The following is a 22374-nucleotide window of genomic DNA, read 5'->3' as shown; positions in this document are numbered from 1 at the left end:
ACCTCAAGGTTACACAGCGAGCGCAGAAAGTGATTTTGAGGGAAGCCGCGCAGGAGGGGGCAGGCTGGCCTTGCCCTGTGTCAGAAGCACAGCTGCCTGCTGCCCAGCCGAGCGGCTCAGGCAGGTAGGTGCCACCTCACTTTCTCTGTAGCCCTTTGGGGGGGACACGGCCCCTCGGTGTGCAGCAAGGAGAGGGCCATCCCTAAGCTAGGCTTCCTTCATCCTCCGTTCAGAGATGCTGCCAAAGAGCAGTCAGGTGGTAACTTGGTGACATGACTAAGCTGGGCTGGGTTCAAGTGAAAGATTTATCAGAGGTGAAATACCACTTCCAGGCCCCTTGGCCACCCAGTGCTAACAACATAAACACAAATGGCAAATACATCCTTATCCCACGCTAGTGAGTTGTATATCCCTTCCCACTCAGAGTGTTTATCAGAGGAGACATTTCTGGATGCACTGAAGGAGTCCCTTTCTCCATCTCATCTCTGCCTTTTTGGGGGGGGCTAGAAAAGTTTAGGATTACAACTAGAGAAGTGCAAAGGGCTGAAAATTTTTCATGGTAGGAAGAGTTAGATTTAGTGCCTGGAAGGAAATAATTGTTAACTCGGAAACTCATTAGGACTTGACCTGGCTATTTCTAGACCCATGCAAATAGAGTCATGAGTTTTCATCCTGGCTGGTGGGACCAAAGGCGCTAGGAGCAAATAGATCTATATTGCTTTCTGAATATTGTGAAATGTACCTTGTGGATTGTGAAAGAGATACTTGTGGTTTGTTCTTACTAACTCTACTAAATTTGTCTCTGCAAGAGCACTGAGAGTGGCTGAGAGTAAAATTTCCCGACAGGGTATCAGAGCTGGATCATACAGTTGTTTTACAGAGGAGAGTCACCATGCAATTTTAGGGCCAAATCCTGGAATACGTCTTCAGTCTTCATACCCAGGGAAAGAAACAAGGGCTTGTCAGGCGGGGGAAAAGGAAAGAAAGAAAAAAAGGAAGACGACTATGAAATATTACTTTTACTCTTGCAGAAAATAAAGGAAACTCTGCCCATAGGAGGACAGGAACGGAGGGAGAATTTGACCCTCCACATTCTTGTTCCTCCACGAGCCATCTCAGAATAATACCCACTGGTGATGGGAGAAGCAAGCTCCCAGGCCCCAGCCCGACAAGACGCTACACCTCCCGGCCCAGGACCGCCGTGACGGGGCAGGTCTCCATGCAGGCAGGAGCCGGGGGTGACGGAGTCTGGGCTGGGGCCGAACACGGATGCTGGCGGGCACCCCGCGGCCGGGTCTCGCTGCCCTCCCCGGTACCAGGGAATGCACTGAAAGAACCAGCAGGCCAGACAGCTCTCTTACAGCACGTTTTATTTGCAGCGGGGTTTCCAGGGTAGCGCGTGTGTCCCGAGCCCCGGGGTCTGTCTGCCCCGGGGGGACCCCGGGCCGGGGCCCGGCGGGGCGCTTTGGCCCCATCCCGGAGGGAGGCGGCGGGCCAAGCGGCGCTGGGGCTGCCCCTCTCGCCCCAGAAGCGTTTGCGGGACGTGGCTGGGCGAGGGGGGCGGCCCCGGGGGGAGGGCAGCGGTCCCGGGGGGAGGGCAGCGGCCCCGGAGGCGGCGGCGGCGGCAGGCGCGGGGTGCCGGCCCCCCCGGGCCCCTCATAGCGCCTGGTAGGTCCGTCGGGGCGGCGGCGTCCCGGGCGTCCCCGGCCCCGAGTCGATGCTGGCGCTGGGCGAGAGGGAGTCGGCGTCGCGGAGGGGCAGCCCCGGCTCCTCCGCCGGGGAGAGGCGGTCCACGATGCTGGAGAGGCAGTCCAGGCTGGACAGGGCGCTGCTCTGCTCGGCGGCGTACCCTGCAGCCGGGGGGCGAAGGGCAGCGCGTTACAGCGGGGTCCCGCGCTGCCCTCCCCCAGTGCCGCGGGGAGCGGGGCGGCCCCCCGGCCCCCGCCTCCACCCCCCGCGTCCGCGGCTGCCGGCGGGTCGGGCTTACCCTGGGCCATCTCGGAGCAGTAGACGGCGTCGAAGCTGCTGCCTCTCGCCGACCAGACGGGGCTGCCGCAGTCGGCCTGCAAGACAGCGAGGGGCGAGTGCCGGCCCGGCCGCCCCCACCCCGGGCCCGGCGGGGAGCTCCCCCGGGGGAAAGCGCCTTCAAGGCCGGCGGGGAGGGAGCCCCGGCGCCCGCGGGGGAGCGGGCAGCAGCTCCCCGGGCAGCGCTTTCCCCGTCCCCCCCCGCCCCGCGCCTTACCCCTCTGCTGCGCCGCGCTAAGCTGGGGGGGGCGGGACACAAAGACGAGCCCCCGGGGCCGGGGCGCTTGCTGGGTGCCCTCTGGCAGCGTTACCGTCCCCCCGTGCATTCCCGGAAAGCCCGTGTGCATGCTCAGCGTTAAATCTGGGAAGCGGCCTGTTTTAACCCAAACCGTCCGCCTTTTCCTGACGTCCGGCTGCGCTCGGCCCGTCCCAGACCTCTGGGACCGGGCCCACGCCGCTGGGCCGAGGGGGACCTGCCCGCGGGCCTTCCTGGGGTCCCCACAGCCCCGTGGCTCCTGCCCCTCTCTTACCATGCCATCAGAGCAGCTGGAAGTGGGGCTGGTCGGTTCGGAGCAGCTCTGTCCCGGCAGGTGATAGTAGTTTTCTACCTGTTCCCTCAAGAGCTCCTGGAGGCTCTCGATGTACCTGATGGCGTTTCTCAGGATCTCTACTTTGGGGAGTCTTTGGTTGGGGTTGGTAGTGGTGCACCTCTTCAGGGTCTCAAAAGCCTGGTTCACTTTCTTCAGCCTCCTCCTCTCCCTCATGGTGGCCGCCTTCCGCCGGTCCATTGTGGTGGATTTTCTCTTGCAGGCTTTGCAAGCCCACATGAGGCAGTGGCCGGCCTGGTGGTGGCCGGTGGGAGCTCGGACATGCTCCTCTTCCTCGGAGCAGGCGGGCTCGGGGGGCTCGTGGGCGCCGAAGGGAGGCAGGTCCCTGGGCTCGAAATCCTCGGGGAACTCGCCCTCCGGGGAGGAGAGGCAGGAGCTGTCATAGAAGAGCTCGGACGGGGAGAACTGGCAGCTGTCCATCACCTCCATCCCTGCAGCGGAGGCGTCTGTGTGGGGCGGCAGCCAGCGGCTCTCGGCGAGGGGCTCTGCAGCGCGCTGGGGCAATTCCCTCAGTAATTAGCGACCTGAGACGAAGTGTCCTGTGGCTGATGCGGGGGGCCCTTATATATACATGTAAAGGGAGGCTGGTCCGCGGCGGCCAGGCTTTATTAGCATATCCCACCACATCCCCTGCCGGGGGCTGTCTGGGCAAGCCCCCTCCAGTCCCCAGGAGACAATTTGCTCCGCACCGCTCCTTTGGAGAGCGGTGAGCTGGGCGCTTCTCTAATCAACGACCTCCCCAGAACTGGTTGCGACCTCTGCGAAGTTTAAACCGAGCCCGGGAATTTGCAGTTTGGGTATGGAAAGAGAAAGAGGGGCAGCGGACGTGCACGAACCGCTGACATTTCCTACAGAGCCGTTCCTCGTCCCTGTGTTCCCATCTCCCATCGCACGCTGCAGCGGGAGGGACACCGGCTCTCCCCACGGGGGAATTAACGTAGAGCTCCCCCCTTGCCCCAGCACCTACAGCGTCTACTTGCGTATCTTTATTCCCCACAGCCCGTGGTCTAGGTCTAACCTGAAACAATTTACCCCTCTTTTCAGACCTAAGATTTGTTCATTTATCCCGAGGAGGGCTTTGTCCTGCAATTAAAGCTGCATCACCAACCTTTTAAATTTACCAATCGGGGGACAAAAATGCACGTGTGGCCAGGAGAGACGAGGAGCGGGAAAACCCATATGTTAGTGCTGTCGGATCGGGTCACAGGGAAAGGTACTCACAAAAGAAAAGTGTACGTGTTTGCTCCGAGACAAATCCCCTTCCCATTCTTTCTCCTACTCGTGTGACCCGGCGCTGCTAGAGACACAACAGTCCTTGGGCTTGCTAATTTTCTGCTTTCAGGCAAACTTGTACCGTTACAGATGCGTCCCAGCTGCCAGTGCAACAAACCCCTCCTGGAAGTGTAAAATTTCTAACCCCGCAATCCCTAAGTAACTTTACACAAGCCGGGGACAAAAGCTTTGCAGAGCTCCGGCCGCAGCAGTAGCTGAGCGGAGCGGTGCAAGGGTCATTAGAGTGGTAATGAAGCCATTTAACAGGCGTTCGCTAACGCGCAGGAATCCTTTGGTTTCATCCAGGTGGCTTTTGTAGTTGAGGAAACTATTATGAGAAGGCAAAGGAAACCTTCCCTACCTGGGCATAAAATGACGTGACCCAGGCTAACTCAAACGGAGAGCGAGTGACCCAGCAGCGGTTCCAGCGCTACGGAGCCGCTCTGTGTGCCCAGGGAAAAGGCGTCTCCAGGTAGCCCCTCTTCAGGAAGAGGTAATGCGGAGGGCATGGCGATCCGGTTGTCTCAAGGAGCCGCTCTTCAAGTGGGCAAGGCGGGCGGGAACACCTCCGTAGAGAAACCGTAGGCACACCGTAGGCACACCGCTGGAAAGCCTTCCCGTCCGCCCGGGCCAGGCGGGCAGCGGCCCGGAGCCGCGGCTGGGGCGAGAGAGACCCCTCTGCTGCTTGCCCCCACCCCAAACCCCCAAAAGGTGGATTTCTACTCTTAGGCGAAAACTTTTCCTAAAAAAAAAAAACAAACCCTGACACGTACACACCCTTCTTCCTACGAGCAGACGCATAATTATCTAAAGGTTGGGGCAGGCTACATCTGCACTGCTTCGGTTTATTTGGGGCCATAAACGGGGGGAGCCCCCTTTGAAATGAATACTGTAGGAAAAGCAGAGAGTTGATAAAGGAGTAAAGTTACAGAAAGGGGAAAGCTCCGAATTTCAGGCTTCTGCCGCTCCGAGGTGCAGGTTGCTGTTTAGTTGGGCCACAGCCGAAACACGGCAGTTCCCTATTGTTTTCCTAAGAATCCGTCCGTCGGGAGGGGTTCTGCTCGGCAGTAACTTGAACTCCTCACTGGGCTGTGGCGTGCACACTCACACACACACACACTTTGATTTACCACGTTTGCGCTGGCTAAAATAGACCTGTTTACAGATCTATGCTTTGTGCACAAATAAACTTGATCTTTAAAGTGCCGGTTGCAGTTCTGATCACCTTTCAGGGGTTTATCTCCAAGCACGCACCGTGGATCTCCCGGTGCACAATGCCAACCCCCTGGGTCCCGCTCTCCCGGCGTGCAGAGCTGTAGCTCCCAGGTTTAACTCCTAATCCAGCGGGGCTGGGGTTGTTAGGAAACGTGCCTTTTCCCCAAAGTCTTTGAGGAGCTAGGAAAATTTGTTTCCTTTTTCCTTGAACATTTTGGGGGAAGGGGAAGAAAGGATGGAAGACCCTGTCACTCAGGAAGAAAAAAATCTGTAATTAGTATCCCTCAAGAGCCCCCGGCTCCTCTGGTAAAGTGATCTCAAAACAAATTTGCAAAAGTGCAGTAGGCGAGTGGAACTGAAGAAAGGGGAGAGAAAACACAAACTACAAGGCTGGCTAATGAGGCTGCTGGGGCGGGCGGGGGGGGGGGAAGAGTGCTGCATTTCAGGAGACGGGAGGCTCAAGTCGGGAAAGGGGGAACAGCCTGAGCGCCGCTGCCTGCTCCCGTGGACGGGCAGGGACAAAATGGTGAACGTGTCGGGACGTCTTTAAATGGTGTTTCCTCACCCCAACCCTGCCCGCTCCGCAGCAATTGCCGTGCCGCGCCTATTTCTGGAGGGATTCAATCCCACGCGGGGACCATTTGCAGAGCGTGCAATCCTTTCCCAAGCCCCACGCCTTTCTATTTAAGCAAAGAAAACCCGACCGAAACCGTAAGTCACCGGCCCGGGGGGTCAGAGGCGTTTGGGACCCACCCGAGCGCGCCCCGTCGTGCCCGCCCCCGGCCCTGCGGGACGCCCGCAGCCAGCGCCCGCACCTCCGCGAAGCACTGCGCGGCTCCCCCGCAGACCGCCGGCCTCGCCGGGGGGAACGCCCGGGCCCCGGTGCAGGACAGCAACCGGCAGCCAGAGCGTTATTTAGGGGTGTGTGTTACTTAATGGTGCGTGCGGGGACGGCGACGGCCGACGCGAGGGAAGCCGCAGGCGCGTCCCTCCGTGCCGCCTTCGCCCCCCGCCTCTCCCCTCCCGCGGCCGGTGGGTGCCGGTGCCGGTGCCGGCGGAGAGGGCTCCTCCGCGCCGCCCTGCCAGCAAAACTGTTTCCCAGTTGGGCTGTTGTGGCCGGGCGCTTCCAGCCGTGTGAGAAACGTTTGGTTCCCCCCAGCGCTGGGAACCGTGCGCACCTAAGTAAACACATTAGTACCTGCCAGAGGGATTTGTATAGAAGACAGCTGAAGAAGGCATTGGCCTCTGCTGGCACTCTGGGACTCCCAAGAGAGATCAAAGGGACACGAGGGGGTTTTTAGCAGCCTTGAGACTGGGAAAAGTTGCTAGTTCCTGCTATCGGAGGGACGTCCCAGCGAGCACATGGTTCAGTTATTCAACCTCCTCCCTCCCCTGCCCCCCGCTCCCATTCCCCAGCTCATTCTCCACAGAAAGGTGGAAACTCTGGAAAAATCGTACGGGGTCCCAAGGCAGCGGCGATCCAAGCAGGCGTTTTCCCCGTGGAAATAGCTGCTGGGTCGACGCCTGCCCGCCTCGCCTTCCACCTCAGAAAATAAAGCCCGCTGCCGGCTGCCCGCCTCCCTCTCCGGGTTGCGGGCGGTTTTACGGAGGAAGATGCAGACGCACAATAAAAATATAGGCTTTAAGCACTCCGGAGGAGAGCGGTGACGAGGCAGCGGCACTGCAGACGCCCCGTCTCCCCTCAGCCATCGCTGCCCCTCTGCAGCCGGCAGAGCGGGGCGCTCCCGGCCCCGCAGGCCGCCGGGCCGGGCCGGGCCGGGCACCCCCGCACGGCTGCGGCGGCCGCCCCTCACGGCGGGCCGCCGGTGCTGCCGCACCCCTGCTCTCCTCGGGGAGCGAGCAGGTGGGTCCTGGCGGAGCGGGGCAGGTAGAGGCGAGGGAGGCCGGTGCCCAGCGTGGGCTTTCCTGGAGCAGCGCCCCAGCCCGCCTCTCTCGGGTGAAATAAACCGCAGCGGGAAGGAGGGAGCGGGGGGAGCGGGAGGGGCACTTGCGTTCGGGTAAAACCTGCGATGACTTTGTGCGTGGCCCCTCCGGAAAAAGACTTGATTAAATCACAAACCTTTTGTCCTTACCCCGTTATTACCCTTTGATTTTGTGATTCCAGGGCCCTGTTTGCTTTGGCTGGGGACTTAGGTAAAGATTATCGTTATTAATATCAAACGCAAACATTTTAATTGCAAACACACTGAGGACCTTCACTGGGAAGCCCGGCATGTCAGCCGCAGCCGCGGGGGTCACGGAGAGTCTCTTCGGGAGGTATTTTCTTTATTTAATGAAAAAACCCTTCCTTTAGGCAACTTACTCCAAACAATCGCTCAAGTTACCCTGCCGCTGGAGGAGACCCTGCCGTGGGGGTCCTGCCGGGCGGACGGGCCAGTTCGCGGAGGTTAATACTGGGCCGCGGGCAAACCCGACAGTAGGCTGGCGGGGTGCTGGCGTGACACTGGGGGTGCTTCAGCACCGCTCCTGCCCCGCTGCGGGAAGCGGGTCCTGCGGGGCTTGGTGCGGCCGGTGCTGCATCAGGCGTAGCGAGCTGCGTGTAGCCCTTCTCTCTGACCCGGCGGGGATCGGAACAAATTGTGAAGGAAGGCGACGAGCTGCCAACCCCGTCTGAAACGCTCTGTTGCTCATCAAGTCCCTTCGCTACAGAAGCGCACTGCAACATCTTCGCGCTTTCGCTAAAACGCAGGCATGGCGTGCAAGAACCCGCGGTCCCCGAAGCGCCGCTTTCTGAAGCGCCCGGCAGCTCCCGGGGGCAAAGGGGTTTATTTGAAACGAGAAAAAGGGGGAAACTGTCGCATCGCTACGTGCCCACCACGCTGCGCCGCCGCAATTACTCCTTACAACAGAGAGCAATTAGAGCGAGTACTTAACCGTTTTAAAAACCAGGCTGGCCACGGCGGCACAAGAAGGGAGAAAGGAGGGCACCGCGATGGGAGCCGGCCCTCAGGGCAGTCTCTCTCAAGAGCTTCCCCTTCAGACGGACGTACCCGTGCCAGTGCCGGCCGGAGAAGGGTGAGACCTTCCAGAAACGTGGCTGTGACCTTTCAAAAAACAAAAACAAAAAATAAATCAAGGGTTAAAGCTGGCGAGGAGAGCGCCCGCGGGCAGAGTCGAAGTCGCGTCCCTTTGCTGCTGCCAGCCCTCCGGCGAGCCCCGTGCGTGCAGGGCAGCGTGCCGTTTCCTGGTGGTCGCCCCTTCCCGGGGAATAAACAATCTGTTACAAACCGTAACGCTCTGACTGGGAGCAGCCCCGCTCCACCATCCTCAGAGAGGCTGTGTTTTTTTACATCACTGAGTGAAAGGCTTCGTATGTTGTTACTCGCCCCCCCCCCCCCAGCCCCTTTTCGGCCGCTTAACTCTTTCCTCCCTGAGGGACCCCATTCTCTTCTCCCTCAGGCTCAAGGAAGTCAAGGGGAGTTACCTTTCCTGGGAAGAAATCACAGCCCCGCAGCCCCCAGGGAGCGGGCTCCTGTCGCAGCCTTTTGCGGCCCCGTTAGGGTAGCAGGCCCACCGATTCTGCCGCAGAGGAGGTTCAAATCCCCCGGTGCCGAGAGGGAAAGGCGAGAGGCGCTGAGCCTCTCTCTTCTCAAGGACCGGGGTGGTTCTTTGCGCTTCCCCTTTCTGAGCTCACCCACCATGTGCAGGACATGGCCGAAGACGCGTCCCTGCCTGGCGAGCTTCGCGAGCGGCACTGCCGGACATTTTAGGGGAGCAGCACCGCTGTCCCGGGGCGGCCGCGCGTTCCGCCAGCACAGCGAGGAAAGGGGCCGCGGAGCGCGGCGGGCGGCCGGGCGGGCTGCGGGGCCCTGCCCGGGCACCCACCCCTGCCTGCCCGGCGTCCCCTGGGAGCGAACGGGGGAGGCGGGTAATTCACACCGCGGCTGCGGTCCCAGACAAGGAGAGACGCTCCTTAGAGGAGAAAACGAAGGAAGAGTCCGTCCTGAGTGCTGCCTCCGGTCACACGGGTCGTGTCTCGGCTACATATGTCTGACTCCTCAGGGCTTGATCTCGGTGAAGGCAGTGGTGGGTTTTAACGCCGGGATCGGGTTATTATTTAATTACGGGGGGGGGAACACTGTAACACAAAGAGCTTTATTTTACAATCCAAGAAATCCGTCTGTTCTTATATACAATATCACATTCCATCATTTAAATAGATATTTGTTATGTTTACAAAAGAAAAGACAGTACTAAAATTATTTACAAGAACGAAACGAGGCGGGAACTCTTTAAATACGACTAACACGAAATGCAACCAACAGCTTCACTCGGACAGGAATGAACTTTCCGGCGAGTCTCGGACAAAGCGGATCACCGGTACACAGGTAAGTATCTTAAATTAAAAAAAAAAAAAAAAAAAGAGGAGGAGGTGGTCTATGCAACACAATTGAAAGAAAACAAAACTCAGGGGAAAAAAAGGAGGAAAGAAAAAGGGGGAAAGTCTGTTTGGCTCGAGTCAGTGAGAGCCATTTTCTCTGGGGTAGGTGTACCTTGACTCGACCTTAACAAGGCCCCTGCCTGGGCTTTCCACTGTGTTAATTTGCTTCGTTACTTAGTTTAGAGGGAGGGGGGTGGGGGCTCCATCTCCGTTACATATACCAACAGAGCAACCGCATTTATTTCTCCACTACTTCCTCCACGCTGGGCAGTTTGGGCTCGTCGGAAGAAATACTGTCCACTATGGAAGAGAGACAGCGAAGGCTGCTGGAGGCCGACGACTCGACGATGGAGCCTCCTGCTCAACGAGAGAGAAGGGATTAAAGAGCAAACCGTTCCTCCTGGCCGGGCCTGCGGCGCAGGGCTCGAAGCAGGCGGAGAGCCCGGGGGCCGAGAGACCGCGTGGGCCGCCACCGTTGGGTTCGCGACCGTTAGGGACTGCGACCGTTGGGGCAAGGGAGGGGCGCGCGGCAGCGGGGGCGGCGGGTGAGCACGGCCCCGCGGCGGGGGTCGCTCCGCCGCGCACAGGGGGGACGGCGGCCGCGGTGCGAGTTACCTTCCTTGGGGCTGACTCCTAGGGCTCGGGAATGGTCAGAAACGCTTTGCCAGTCGGAGCTGCAGGTGCTCAGGAAGTCTGAACTGGGGATCTGCGGCACACAGACGGGGGCGGGAGGGGAACACACGGGGGAGGACGGGCATTAGTAAGGTGGACCGCGGGTCCCCGGGGCGGGCCGGCCGGCCGGCCGGCCGCTGGAGGCCCGGGGAGCTCGCACGTTCCTCGGGGGGCCCCCTCCGCGCCCGCCAGCCTGCCCGGCCGCCCGGGCCGCCGCAGAGGCCGTGCCGAGGAGGAGGGGAGGGGACGGGCGCGGCGGTGTCGCAGCTGGATGCCAGGGCGGCGGGAGGGATCGAGCGGCAGTGCTTACGTTTCCTTGCTTGGGGCTGAAGCTGAAGGCGTCCCCCCCGATCTCCTGCATTTTCTCCTGCTGATCCAGCCTGTGCAAGAGGTCCTGCAGCCTCTCGATGTAGCTGATGGCGCTCCTCAGGATCTCCACCTTGGGCAGCCTCTGGTTGGGGTTCGCCACAGTCCGCCTTTTCAGAGCCTCGAAGGCTTCGTTGATCTTCTTCAGTCTCCTCCTCTCCCGCAGGGTGGCTGCTTTCCGTCTGTCCGTGGGGGCCGACTTTCTCTTGCAAGTTTTACAAGCCCAGATCAAACACTGGCCGGGGCAGTGAGGGGGTTGTAGTCCCGGGGGTGCCAGCACATGCTCCTCTCCGCTGCTGTCACTGCCGGCCTCTGGCGGCATTTGGTCCTGACAGGGGGACAAGGTGCCATCGCTGCCTGGGTACAGTGGGGATCCCTCTGCCATCTCCAGCTGCTGCAGGGCTCCATTCTCCCCGTCCAAGTAGAAGAAATAGGAGCCAGTTTCAAAAAGGTCCATCATCATGCTGTCCCTCGGCCTCTCTGCCTCTTGAGTTGGGTGGCAGGCTCGAAAACACCCCGAGGAACAACCCAGATGGAATTTAATTAGTGCAGTGACATAAGTCCCCCCCTGCTTTATATAGGAGCTGCTGAAACCCTATCCAACTTTTAGCTGTCGCGGTGCATCACCCTCCAAAACTGATTCCAGCCAGTCTCCTGGGCGCTGTCCTGAGAACATCTCCTATTTAGAAGGGGGAGGGGGGGCACGAGGGGAGGGAGGCAAATTAAAAAAAAAAAAGGGGGGGGGGAACAAACAAAAAATAAAATTACAACCCAACTTCCCCTCTCCCCCCCCAAAATCCTACAAGCTCAGGGTGCAGTGAAGGGACGCAAGGTGGGGGCTCGGGAGCTGTGTCCAGGCGTGGCGGACGGCCCTGTCCCCGCTGCCGAGCCCACGGGGGCACGGCTGGAGGACAAAGGCACGGGGCTTCAGAGGGAGCCCTCCCCCAGCCCACCCCTCGCACACCCCGGCGCACACTCCTTGCCCCGGTGCTAAGTATAGATCTATAAGGAGAGATTTCAAAGGCAGCCATCGCTCTCCAAATAGGCGGGTTAATATTTTCAGAAGAAGCCCCTGCTATTCCCTCCCCTCCCCCCGCCTCCTCCCTTGAAGCATGCCATTCCTGTGACCCAAGCCACCCGGGCCAGCCCAAGGTTAGGAGCCAAGCTCACTGTTCCTCTACACAAGGGGGAAGGTTGCCAAGGCAGAGCCTTATTGCGGTACTGAAGCACCCATGGTTATTGCACCTCGGCTTAGTCTTTTAATCTGAACTTTCCCGTGTTGCCCATGAGGTGACAGGAGTGATTCCAGGTGACTGGGTTACAGTCCGATGGGGCTCTCCGGATAGCCCCTGTCCTTGATGGTGTTTAGGGCAAGCGAAGCTCAGGCATCTGGTTTAATCCCTTAGGCCTGGCCAAGTATATACAGCTTCCTAGCCCCCGAAACAGAAATGCAGCTTGTGATCACTCTGTTAGCGTATATTGTAATGTCAACATCATGTATAGGCTTCTCTTACATCAAGAAAGAGAAGGTATGGGAAAATGGCCTGTTTGCCTCTTTTCCTGGACTGCCCTGTATCCCTTAAATCCCATGTAATTTCTCTCTCCTTATGTAAAAAAATATATATGTGTATATGCATATATATGTGTCCATATCTATAGACACACACATGTATGTATATTTATGTGGATAAGTAAGTGTATTTCTGTGTGTGTATATATATATGTGTATACATGTGTATACAATGTGTACACATGTGTATACATGTGTATACACACATATATGTGTATGCTTTTTCGTAGAAACTCACAATAATATATGAAGAGTGGATGAAGCCCTGGGAATACCACAATATCTCTCAAATATAGCTTCTAACTTCATTCTTTCTGAAGGGAACTGTGGCATTTTTGTTAATTTCTCAAAAGCTACAATGAAATGGATCATTGTCTTGACTGTTTCTCCAAAACTGATTGCAAACCAATTTTTCAGAGTACAAAAATCTTAAAGAGTAGTTGTGATTTTGTTTTGACCAAATCAATGTTGTTGGAATGGATCTCATTTCTGCTTTAATGAGGCAGAACAATATCCAGTTTTGGATGAGACAGAGAAATTCAGACTGTTCTCAGCGAAACTAATTTTGATATTAATATTCCAGCACTGAGGTTTTTTTCCTCTTCAGATTAAAGAAAGGGTAGTCTTGCAGTTAAGGAGCTGAACACAAGACACAGTTTCTCAGTTTCCATGCTCTGCAACTTGCTTTCTGTTTGACCTTTGACCAGTCACTTAATTTCCCTGTGATTTAATTTTCTACCTTTAAAAAGGGATATAATGTTGACCTTTACCCATCCCTTGTGTTTCTCATTTAATTTGCTGACGATCCAGGGAGGAGCCACCCCTTGGTGTTACATGCTTTGGAGTCCCACAGGGATGTTTGTCCCATACCATTAGTGATGGTAGTAATGAAAAAAAAAAAGAAAAAATATAAGTCTGCGGATTATTTAAAACATTTTCACATTTACTACAGTCATTTTTTCTTTTAATCTTTAGTTTCTTCACTACTGCTCTGGGAATGTTTGGAAGAAGACAGAGAGACGAGATCAATCTACTGGTAGGGTGCACAAATGAAAACTTAGTTTAAGGGAGAAATATCATTACCAAATTATTGTTGGCCTTTCAAGAGTTTTAACTGGACTTCAGGAGTTGGGAAACTGGAACTTTAGGAGCCAGATGCTCCTTCTGCTGTCAACAGATTTTTTTTTAAACAGGAAAAAAAAGAAGTTCTTTCTTTCCAGCACTTAGTGCTAGAGTAAACAGATTTGGTTCTTCACAGTAATATGGGCACAGCATAGTTAGCCCTTTATTGAGCAAAACTGCATCAACTGTAACTGAATTTTAATTTGAATGAAGTTGACCAATTTCCCTATCACATAAGCAACTTGAATTTTGCTGTAGCCATCACACCGCATCTCCCATTCCAGCTCCTTGGTGAATGTAACACAGCTAGCCAACAACCCTAGCATATTTGAAAATGTCCTCAGTGATGCTCTCCATTACAAAAGTGGATCAAGAAGAGGATCCAAAAGTTGGTGCTGGTCTTTTTTCTTTTCATGCCTTGCATTCCAGATCATGTTCGATATAAGCACGAAGACGTAAGAGGAAGTAAAAGCACGTAAATAAGAACAACTGTTCATAGAGTTGGAAGGAGGATCGCTGCTGAACTCCGCTTGTAACTTCAGTCGGCTTGATAGCCCCTTACAGAAAAACTCTCTCTCAGTCTGTGAAGCCAGTTCTTTATTCAGTTGTTACTACTTCCACCAGAATACCATGGTACTCTACTGAAAATGTACTTTCAGTATATTTACACAAGTAAAATATGAGATGTACTGTATTTCACTGGTCTACAAGGTCTGTTATCCTACCAAAGAAGTATCTCAGTAAGTCAGTGAGTGGTAAATTCAGTGAGTGGTCAGGATGACCCAAATCCAAGAAAGATGCACTGCATTTGAAGTCACAGCTGATCTCCAGAACTTCAATCCCTCCAAATCCACTTTTCCACATAAACTTTTCTGGATAATTGTGGTTGAATAATGAGCCTGGAACTGCCCAGGTCACTCCTGACACCTTCTGGTTTAATCAGAAGTTCAGTCCAGAATTATAGAGAAATATTTTGTCATCTAGGACCCACATGGCACCACAAACCACTCCAAAAAACTCCTTTTCCTCTTTCACTCTCCTCAAGATTCTTCCAGCCACAGGCATTGTGTATTTTTAATCTTTGATCTCTTTGACACTTCTTTGCAGTGGCATCGGTAATGAGTGGGGATCAGGCATACCCACTCCTACGTGGCATTCTGAAAGGGCACCTAGGCAAAGGTGAAATTTTCAGCCTGTCTTTATTATAGCCCTGTTCTACTCGTACAATACTCCCCTTGATTTGAGAGATGGTTAGATACCTTGGCTACCAGGTAATGGTTCTTAAGTTGCTTCTTGCAGATTTCTGAAGTGCAGGTTGTCAGCGTAGGCCCAGCTGTGGGCATACTGGGGTTCTCAGAGTTTCTTTGCACTTCAGATATGGAAATTTTTCTGTTCACATTCCCAGTCTCCTTTTTTTCCTTTTACACTCCTGTTCAACAGCATCTTTCTTAGCAGAAACTTTCCCTTTCAACATATTTTATTGTTAATACACAATGCTGTTCTTCTGCCTTTATTTCTGTCTTTTTCAAACAGTTTATATTCTTCAAGACTTGTGTTTCACCAAGTTTCTGAAATCTCTCTAACATTTGACTCGATATCTTCTACTGATATTTCTAACATGTCCTTTTTTCACAGGAACAGTAACACCTCCTTTTAAAATTTTAGCATTTTTCATCTAATTTCTTAACAGAAAAAAATGATACACTGTCCTCATTATAGTCTCAAGGCAACCACTTAGAGAACCTCTTTGCTACAGAAAAAGTCTAGGCTTTTACTCCTGTCCCGTTCTCCGTCAATTCCAATTCACACAGAAGACCTTCTCACTTGAGTTTGGTAGTGTATTCAGGTAAGGGTAGGTGGCATGCCTGGGGATATGTGTTAACATCCGTGTTTTGTTGTCACTTGTAAGCTGTACGTTACATAGGACACCAGTCTAAGCTATTAGAGGGTTAATTGTCTGCCATTCCTCCTGGTGTGTCAAGAGGTGCACTCAAATACTCACCCAAGATGTGTTTACTTTCTCATTTTAATTTGTCAGGAATGCCCTTGTGGAGCAAATCTCTGAATATCCCTCACTTACTGCACTTTTGATGCTCGTTACAGGGTGCTCTCAGAGTGTGTCAGCTGGGTTCTGTTCAGGATAAACTTAAGCTGGAAGGCACCCTGAAATGTGAAGTGGATGCTAGGTCTTCAGCACTGCCGGTTTCTACAGATCTGCTCTTGATGCACCTATATTATCTGCTAATGTATTCATAGTCAGAGTTCATTGGGAAGAGCTTGCGAAAACCTGGGCATGTTGCTGCACTATGGGATTTGCTGCTGAAATAGTATATTATGCCAAGGATTGCAAAAGCTAAGGAGGATGAGACACTTCATGTCTCCTTTCCCTTCAGAAGGAAATTTTAAGCAGATGGGAAGGATTGAGAGATCTTTACTTTTTAAAGATGTTTGAAATGGCCGAGAGATGTGGAAACTGTATGGGGGAAGTTGGTGCACAAAAGATAGGTAATCTGGTAAAGAACATCTATCCATCCCTGAATCTACAACTTATTACAGAAGTGTTTGGTGAACAGAGATTAGAGATTTTCCGTGAGTTTTCTTAAAAGTCTGGGCAGTGGAGGCTCTATGGGGGACCAGCATTTCCTATGCTGACAATTACCTATGGGAAATTTAAGAAAAAGAACTTTACTGACATTCATGGAAGCATAGTTCCTGCTACTGGAACAGAGCATATGGAACTTCATGGCTTGTGGTATGTAGGAGCACTTCTTAGATGAACTTCATTATCTCTTCTTGCCTTAAAATGTTTGAATTTCACAGAGGTCTGCAGGGGTAACACGGACCAGCTTTAATTCTTGATTTTCATTTATATATGTTGTTAGACTATCAGCCGACTTTTGCTTACCTAGACTCTGTGGTTTACTTGACCCTTTCAAATTCTGCTTGTCCAAGGAAATGATAGTATTTGCATATCCACATCGTCACATGCACTCTCACTGGAGATTCAGGAACTGACTAGAGGAAGTGTGTGCGCTGTGCATGCCAGAGCTTGTGTATAAGTATGTGCCATTTCAGAGAATTTAAAAGCATGTGGGAGCAACCGTCCCTCAAATGCAAGTTTGGCAAGTGGAGTAGTGAATGGTATAGTATATGCTCTGGAGCTGGGAAGCCAGAAAAGTAGAAACCTGGAAAAGACAACTCTGTATTATTTTACGGTCTTTGTAGGGGAAGATTTAAAAATTCTTATTCACAGAGGCCTTGGCTGTATAGCTGTTCCAAATTATTGCTGTTTTCCTTTGATTGGATATGGACTTTAGTGTTCATATCAGTTACAGTCCTGTTAGTATCTGAGAGGTGCAACCTTGCTAACTAAACAGACTTCTCTAGTTCAATATGGTAAGGTAGGATTTCATTACAGCTCTCATGTTGGGCAGTTATGAGACACAGTTCTAAATGGCAGATGCTTTAATGCCTGTGTCAGGGTCTACAGTGACAAATAGTCACCACTGCACAAACACATTTATTTTACTACAAGACGTTTTCCCGGGGAGGAGGGAGTGCCAATCAGAAACCGGAGGCCCGTTGCGCTGTTGCTGGCTGGGACAAGCATTTTCCATGGTTCTATCCACAAGCAGGCATTCCTTGCAGGAAGAAAGGTAGTAATAATGACTGATGTCCTCTACTTGTGATTAGGCAAAAAATGGGGGACATGAAATGTGACATGAGTACAAGACACATCATGTGCTATACAATCATATTTTTGCCATCACGTTTTTTGTAATTACATGAAAGGCCATTTTTACAGTCATATACTTATTTGTCTGTTTACACTACAAACTGTTGGAAGCATAGAGTGCAGTTTCACACTATGTAGTTTCAGAACATGATGGCTGTGACATCTAAACCTAATCTCAGTTGAAAGGGCAATAGTTAAACTATAGTCGCTACTACTAATTAAAATAAATATTCATTTTAATTCAGCAAGTGAAAGGAAGGAAAGGATGTGCGGAGAGCTAGTTTCTGCATCCAGCACTCAGGCTAATCACATCCCTGCTGTCTATGGACAGAAAGAGAGCTTAGTGCTCAGACTGTGGAAAAATGACAGCTTACTTTTCTGGGGCTCACAAGGGATTTTTGCAGAGCCATGGATCTTCATGGAAAACTGGGATGACAGTGGCTTGGAAGTGGAAGCTGTGAAGATACAGTGAAGGTAATGGATGTAGACAGCTCCCTCCTCAGCAATAACATAGGGACTGTTTAAAACAGCACATCACAAAACCATGAAATGATTATGCCAAGTGATCGCTTTTTATACATAAATTGTATGCAACTTTTTCATCATCCATTGCCAAATACTCTTTTGGTTTCCTGACGTTAGCTCTCTGACATAAGGGCATGCCAGTTTAATGAGCTGTTTGATTATAGATACATGGCATTGGATGATTAAGATAAAGTTAATAAGCTGTAGTCAAAAGCAGGCATTACTTGGTCTTGACTATTTCCTGGTGCTGCATTAATTCAGTCCTCAATTATTCCATGCACGTGTGGATTTAAAATGCAGAAACAACTGAAATGGGAATCTCATGAGATATTACTGTTGCCAAAATGTAACTACAATATTGAAAGTAATGCAATCATGTCATAGCCCTAGAGAATTCCCTGTTCCTCATGAGATTTTATATATTTTCTCTGTTGTCTATAATTTCAAAATGTGTTCATTTTATTTTCAGTATTATTCTGCCTTTGTGGACAATCAATTTAGCTCATCATTTTGAAGAAATGTTGATTTCACCATAATTTGTACATTTTACATGATTTGTACTTCAAGGTTTTGTTCTCCATGTGTCATCATTACCTCTTGCTTTCCACATCCTACGTTGCTCTTAATTGAACAAATAAAGCTTGTGTCATGTACTTTGTTATGACTTGCTTGAGATCGTTTGGGTGGCATGCCATCAATCTTTTACAGTATATGGTAAATACAGAATGTTGGTTTTGCTGTCCTGTCACATTTTCTCCTTTAGCAGAGATAATTGCTATGTCCTATGTGTTCTCCTCCAAGTTCTTCCTTAGGTACAACGATTAGCTTTGCTGAGTCAGCCTCAGCTTTGACAAGCATGTACGCACCATCTTAATTTCCATAAATATGTTCCTGACTGATTTGAACGTAATGTTCACAACATGTACTTTGGGTAGTCTGCTATGTGGCCATTCCCTTTCCAAGCATCAGTCAGATTCCTTTCTCTGTGTAGCTGTTCACAAGTCTTTTGATTGCTGTGTATCCATAATCCTTGGGCTTTACTGGGCTTTAATGCAAAAAACCCAAAAGGGTTTGTATATTGATTCTTAACAACATTTCCTATTTTCTCCCTCTCTTTCTGTGTTGTAGCAAGAAAAAAATGTTTTCACAGATCTGCCTTTCTTTATCCGTTAAGAATACACTGATCATCAAACTTTTTAATTATTCATTCTAACCCCTTCTTACCACCTCCACTTGGTTTGGGCTGGTACACTGGTTGGTGTATTTTGGGGCCCTTTTGCATCACTTACAGTCTCCTGCATCTGCTGGCTTCTTCTAATCATTGAAAGACAAATGTACTTCTGTCCGTTCCTGGTGATAGCCTCGTCAGTTGTCCACCTGGAAAATACCTCAAAAGTCCTTAAAGTTTTATCTCCCATCAAATATAGGGATGAAGTGCTCAAGGTGCCACACTGCTGTCCACCAAATGTGTCATCTGTATTTTCTGAGAAAAGCCAATATCAGATGCTTCAGTGGAAGATACAGGATGATCTGAAGAGGTTTCAACAGAGAAATTTCTTCCTAATCCCTTCAGTTACCGTGGTGTGAGCCCTCAAACGTGACAGCCTGTATCACCTTCAAACTTAAAAAATAAATTCTGTATAATGCATCTGGGACTAGAGAAAATGTTAATACGGAATCCCCAGGTATCTTATCTACATGGGCTTTCAAAAGGAAAATTGCTGCTGCTTTTGGAAAATAGAAGCCATTGAGATAAAGTCTTCCGGAAAGAAATTTGCTCTGTATTAAATAGCAATAATGACCTTGAATCCAACATACATTGTATCATGTTGTTATCGGAACCTGTTGCACAGCTGCAAAACTGTTTTAGGCTGTGAAGGTCATTCTGTTATTCAGCTGTGTGTCATTTAAGGTACAGGCTTGTAAACAAGGTTGGTTACCTGTGATCGGTCAGTGCACGAAATACAGCAGTCTATGTTGTACCCCTTCACCTCTCTCTTCTGGTCATTTGACATAATTTCACTTAAGAACTTCTGCATGTTTATATACTAAGATTTCACTTGCTTTGAGATTCCTGAAGGCTCAAAAATGTGTTCTTTGAAGTGCACTGGGATCTAGGTGTTGTAACATGGTCTCTTGAGCATGGCATGGGTATGTGGCACAAAGAAAATCTGCAAATTTGTTGTTTGAGATTTTTGAAACAAGTAAATGGCTCTGACCACTAGTTCTGTACTGTGTTAAAACACCCTTGTGATGCTCCAAAAGTACAAAGGAGTCTTATGGTCATCCTAAAACAGAACATGAAATTTCTCAAGGTATGGAAAGAACCTTGACGGGGCTGACACTCTTCCTTCCCCATGCAATTCATCTGGCACAAGACAGGAATGAAAAGGGGATAGTATTCAGAAATTCTGCGTGACAAAATGGGTCTTACCCTTCTCATTCTAGCCAGACTTCACAAAAGCATGCTTAAAAAATACCTGTATTTCATTTTTCACCAGACCACTCTGCAGAACATTTCAGAGAAACTGCTTAGACTAAAAGATTGCCAGGTGCCCTCTCTGCCTGCAAAAATCATCAAAAATAAGGCTTCAACTGAATTGATGTAAGTGCTTCGATTCTTGGAGAAAGTGTACTAATTATGTTTTTTGGGGAAATGATTTGATAATCAAACATTGAGGAAAAGTTTAGAAGAAAGAAACACAATCTGTTCTGATTAGATAAAGAATCCCTGGAAGAGCAATCTTAGATCTGTGTTCTGAAACTGGTAACTGGACAACATATAGCTATGTTTAGACTTTGAGAAAATAGTGAGAAAATATTTTTGTTGTGAAGTGTGAAACAGCTGGCTTATAACAGAATCTGTTGACCTGCAGTGTCATTATTTGTAAACAACATTTGTGTATTACAGCACAATAGAAATGTTTGGCTGGAAGTGCTAAGCATTACAATTATTACTTTGAAGTATTGTAATTACTGTAATAACTGAAAAATAGAACAGACAGAAGTAATTGTGCACCAGCAGTTCCTAAATAAACTCCAAATGACAAATAATAAATTAGTTTTATTTTGATAGGTCCATACATAGTAGCCTAGTCACGTTCTGTTCAATGGGAGCTGCTGAGTGCTTTGGACTTCTAAAAAGCTCGGTGTTTAAATGAGATGACTAATTATAGATTATAAATGTCATTTTATGATAATACAATTAATTGTAAAACTTTATATTGGAACTAATGCCTTCAGCTGGGGACAGCCGTAGTGGAACAGCACTAGCTTTTCAGTAATGTCTGCAGGTGGTTTCTGAAACCGGTTGGTATATGAAAAGGGAGGAGTTAAAACCAGATGAGTTCAGGGCATTTACCAGTTCACATAAGCGCACCTTATTTTTCTTTTCCTTCAGAATTGGTTCCTTGCAGCCATGCTAATTAGCAAGTTGCAAATTGAATAGCGAGCAGAGCTAATGAGAGCAGTTGTGCTTACAGCAGGGATGCAGTCTTCAGGGTACAAGTCCAATCGCAGATTGCTTTCTTCTTGCAGTCATGTTGCTGTCATCAGTAAACCATGTCTTGCTTTGAGGAATCAGGGTCTGTTGAATTAAATAAAAGATAGGCAAGACAGAACTTACATTTCAGAACTGATTACCGGTCTGCAAACTACTACAGGAAAAGAAGTAATCAAACTGAACTGGTCATCATAATCAGGAATATGCCTAGCACTGATAAAGTCATTGGTGCAAACACTGAAAACTCAACCACATTGACATTCACTGGACAATACAAAATCATGCAAATTTCTGCTTTGGCTGTGGAGGACAGCATCAGTGGGTTTTGTATCAATTTAAAGATTGTGAGTGGTGTTCTTACAAGGTCAGCTGAGCCCACTCAACAGTATGAAACAGAATCACCTAATAAAGTTTCTCATCTGCAAGTATCAAACAAGTATTTAACAACACGATAAAGAAACTTTGTCATATTTGGAAGATACACAGTGAAGAATATAAAGGCTCTGAAACGTTTACAAGAATGATCATTAGTAGTGACACGGGTAAGAGAGAAGTTGTCTCTGATGCTGATTTTCCCTGAAGATTCAGTCTTTTCTTTATCATCTTTCAAGCTGTGAAGTCCATCCTGCACAATCTACTAACCTTCAAGGACATTATGTTAAAGAAACTGATGTTATGAGAAGCCTTAAATGAACTTTCTACAGTTCTTTCCAAGGAAATCACTTTTCCTTATTACAAGAGAATTAGAAGTCAGCATCCAAGATATCAGTGTTATTAGTGAAGAAATACCAGAAAGATTGCCAACTAATTAATAACTAATTAATTGAAATTGCTTTTGGAGAAGAGAGCCCTCTGAAGGTTCTGGATCATCAGTGTTGCTCCATTTGGATCCAAAAGTCATGCCAATTTACAGAAAGAATTGCTATCTATCTATCTATCTATCTATCTATCTATCTATCTATCTATTTATCTATCTATCTGTCTTTTGAGTCAGCTGATGCTAGGCCTGAGTATTTCATGGAACAAGGAGTTATTAAATGATGACACAGTTGGCACTATCTTTACAAACTGTATTATTCATTATACTGGCTGAAAGGTAGTGTGTGAGCATACTCAAGCAGCATCAATGCTTTGTGGCTGCTTATATTTAGCTGTCTTTCCAGGTAGAGGCTGTGTCTTTGCAGAAGTTGATTTTACACAGGCAGCAGCAACAGTTTATGAACAATAAAGAATCTGTAGATGCTCATATTATCACTTCTTATTGGGGAGCTTTCTCAGTCAAGCATCTCAAATTTGACATTTCCGTGATTCCAGGTATTTTGTAACACTTCACATAAACTATTTTCCAGAATTCCAACT

At 49.8% G+C, this 22374-nt stretch overlaps 2 protein-coding genes across 3 annotated transcripts; both read right to left on the bottom strand.

The window, feature by feature from the left end:
- Positions 1-1368: 1368 nt before the first annotated feature.
- MYF5 (myogenic factor 5) lies at positions 1369-3147 on the bottom strand. The gene is made up of 3 exons (XM_075491631.1): positions 2556-3147; positions 1988-2063; positions 1369-1850 (listed from the first exon to the last, which is right to left on the bottom strand). The coding sequence occupies exons 1-3, from the start codon at positions 3060-3062 to the stop codon at positions 1657-1659; spliced, it is 777 nt and encodes a 258-aa protein (XP_075347746.1). The 5' UTR covers positions 3063-3147; the 3' UTR covers positions 1369-1656.
- Positions 3148-8971: 5824 nt separating this feature from the next.
- Positions 8972-11116, bottom strand: MYF6 (myogenic factor 6). Of its 2 annotated transcripts, XR_012773924.1 has the most exons (4): positions 10505-11116; positions 10138-10228; positions 9349-9879; positions 8972-9219 (listed from the first exon to the last, which is right to left on the bottom strand). XR_012773924.1 is itself a non-coding variant. In XM_075491629.1 (3 exons), exons 1-3 carry the CDS (start codon positions 11021-11023, stop codon positions 9761-9763), a joined length of 729 nt encoding a protein of 242 aa, XP_075347744.1. In that variant the 5' UTR covers positions 11024-11116; the 3' UTR covers positions 9223-9760. The 2 variants fall into 2 exon arrangements, 1 of the variants encoding a protein (XP_075347744.1); XM_075491629.1 differs by lacking the exon at positions 8972-9219 and having other exon boundaries at positions 9223-9879.
- Positions 11117-22374: the final 11258 nt, after the last annotated feature.

Source organism: Mycteria americana, chromosome 1 (assembly GCF_035582795.1).
Source record: "Mycteria americana isolate JAX WOST 10 ecotype Jacksonville Zoo and Gardens chromosome 1, USCA_MyAme_1.0, whole genome shotgun sequence".
In the NCBI taxonomy this organism is placed as follows: domain Eukaryota; kingdom Metazoa; phylum Chordata; class Aves; order Ciconiiformes; family Ciconiidae; genus Mycteria; species Mycteria americana.
The sequence above is the reverse complement of the archived record's forward strand: the minus strand, read 5'-3'. Positions and strand labels throughout refer to the sequence as shown.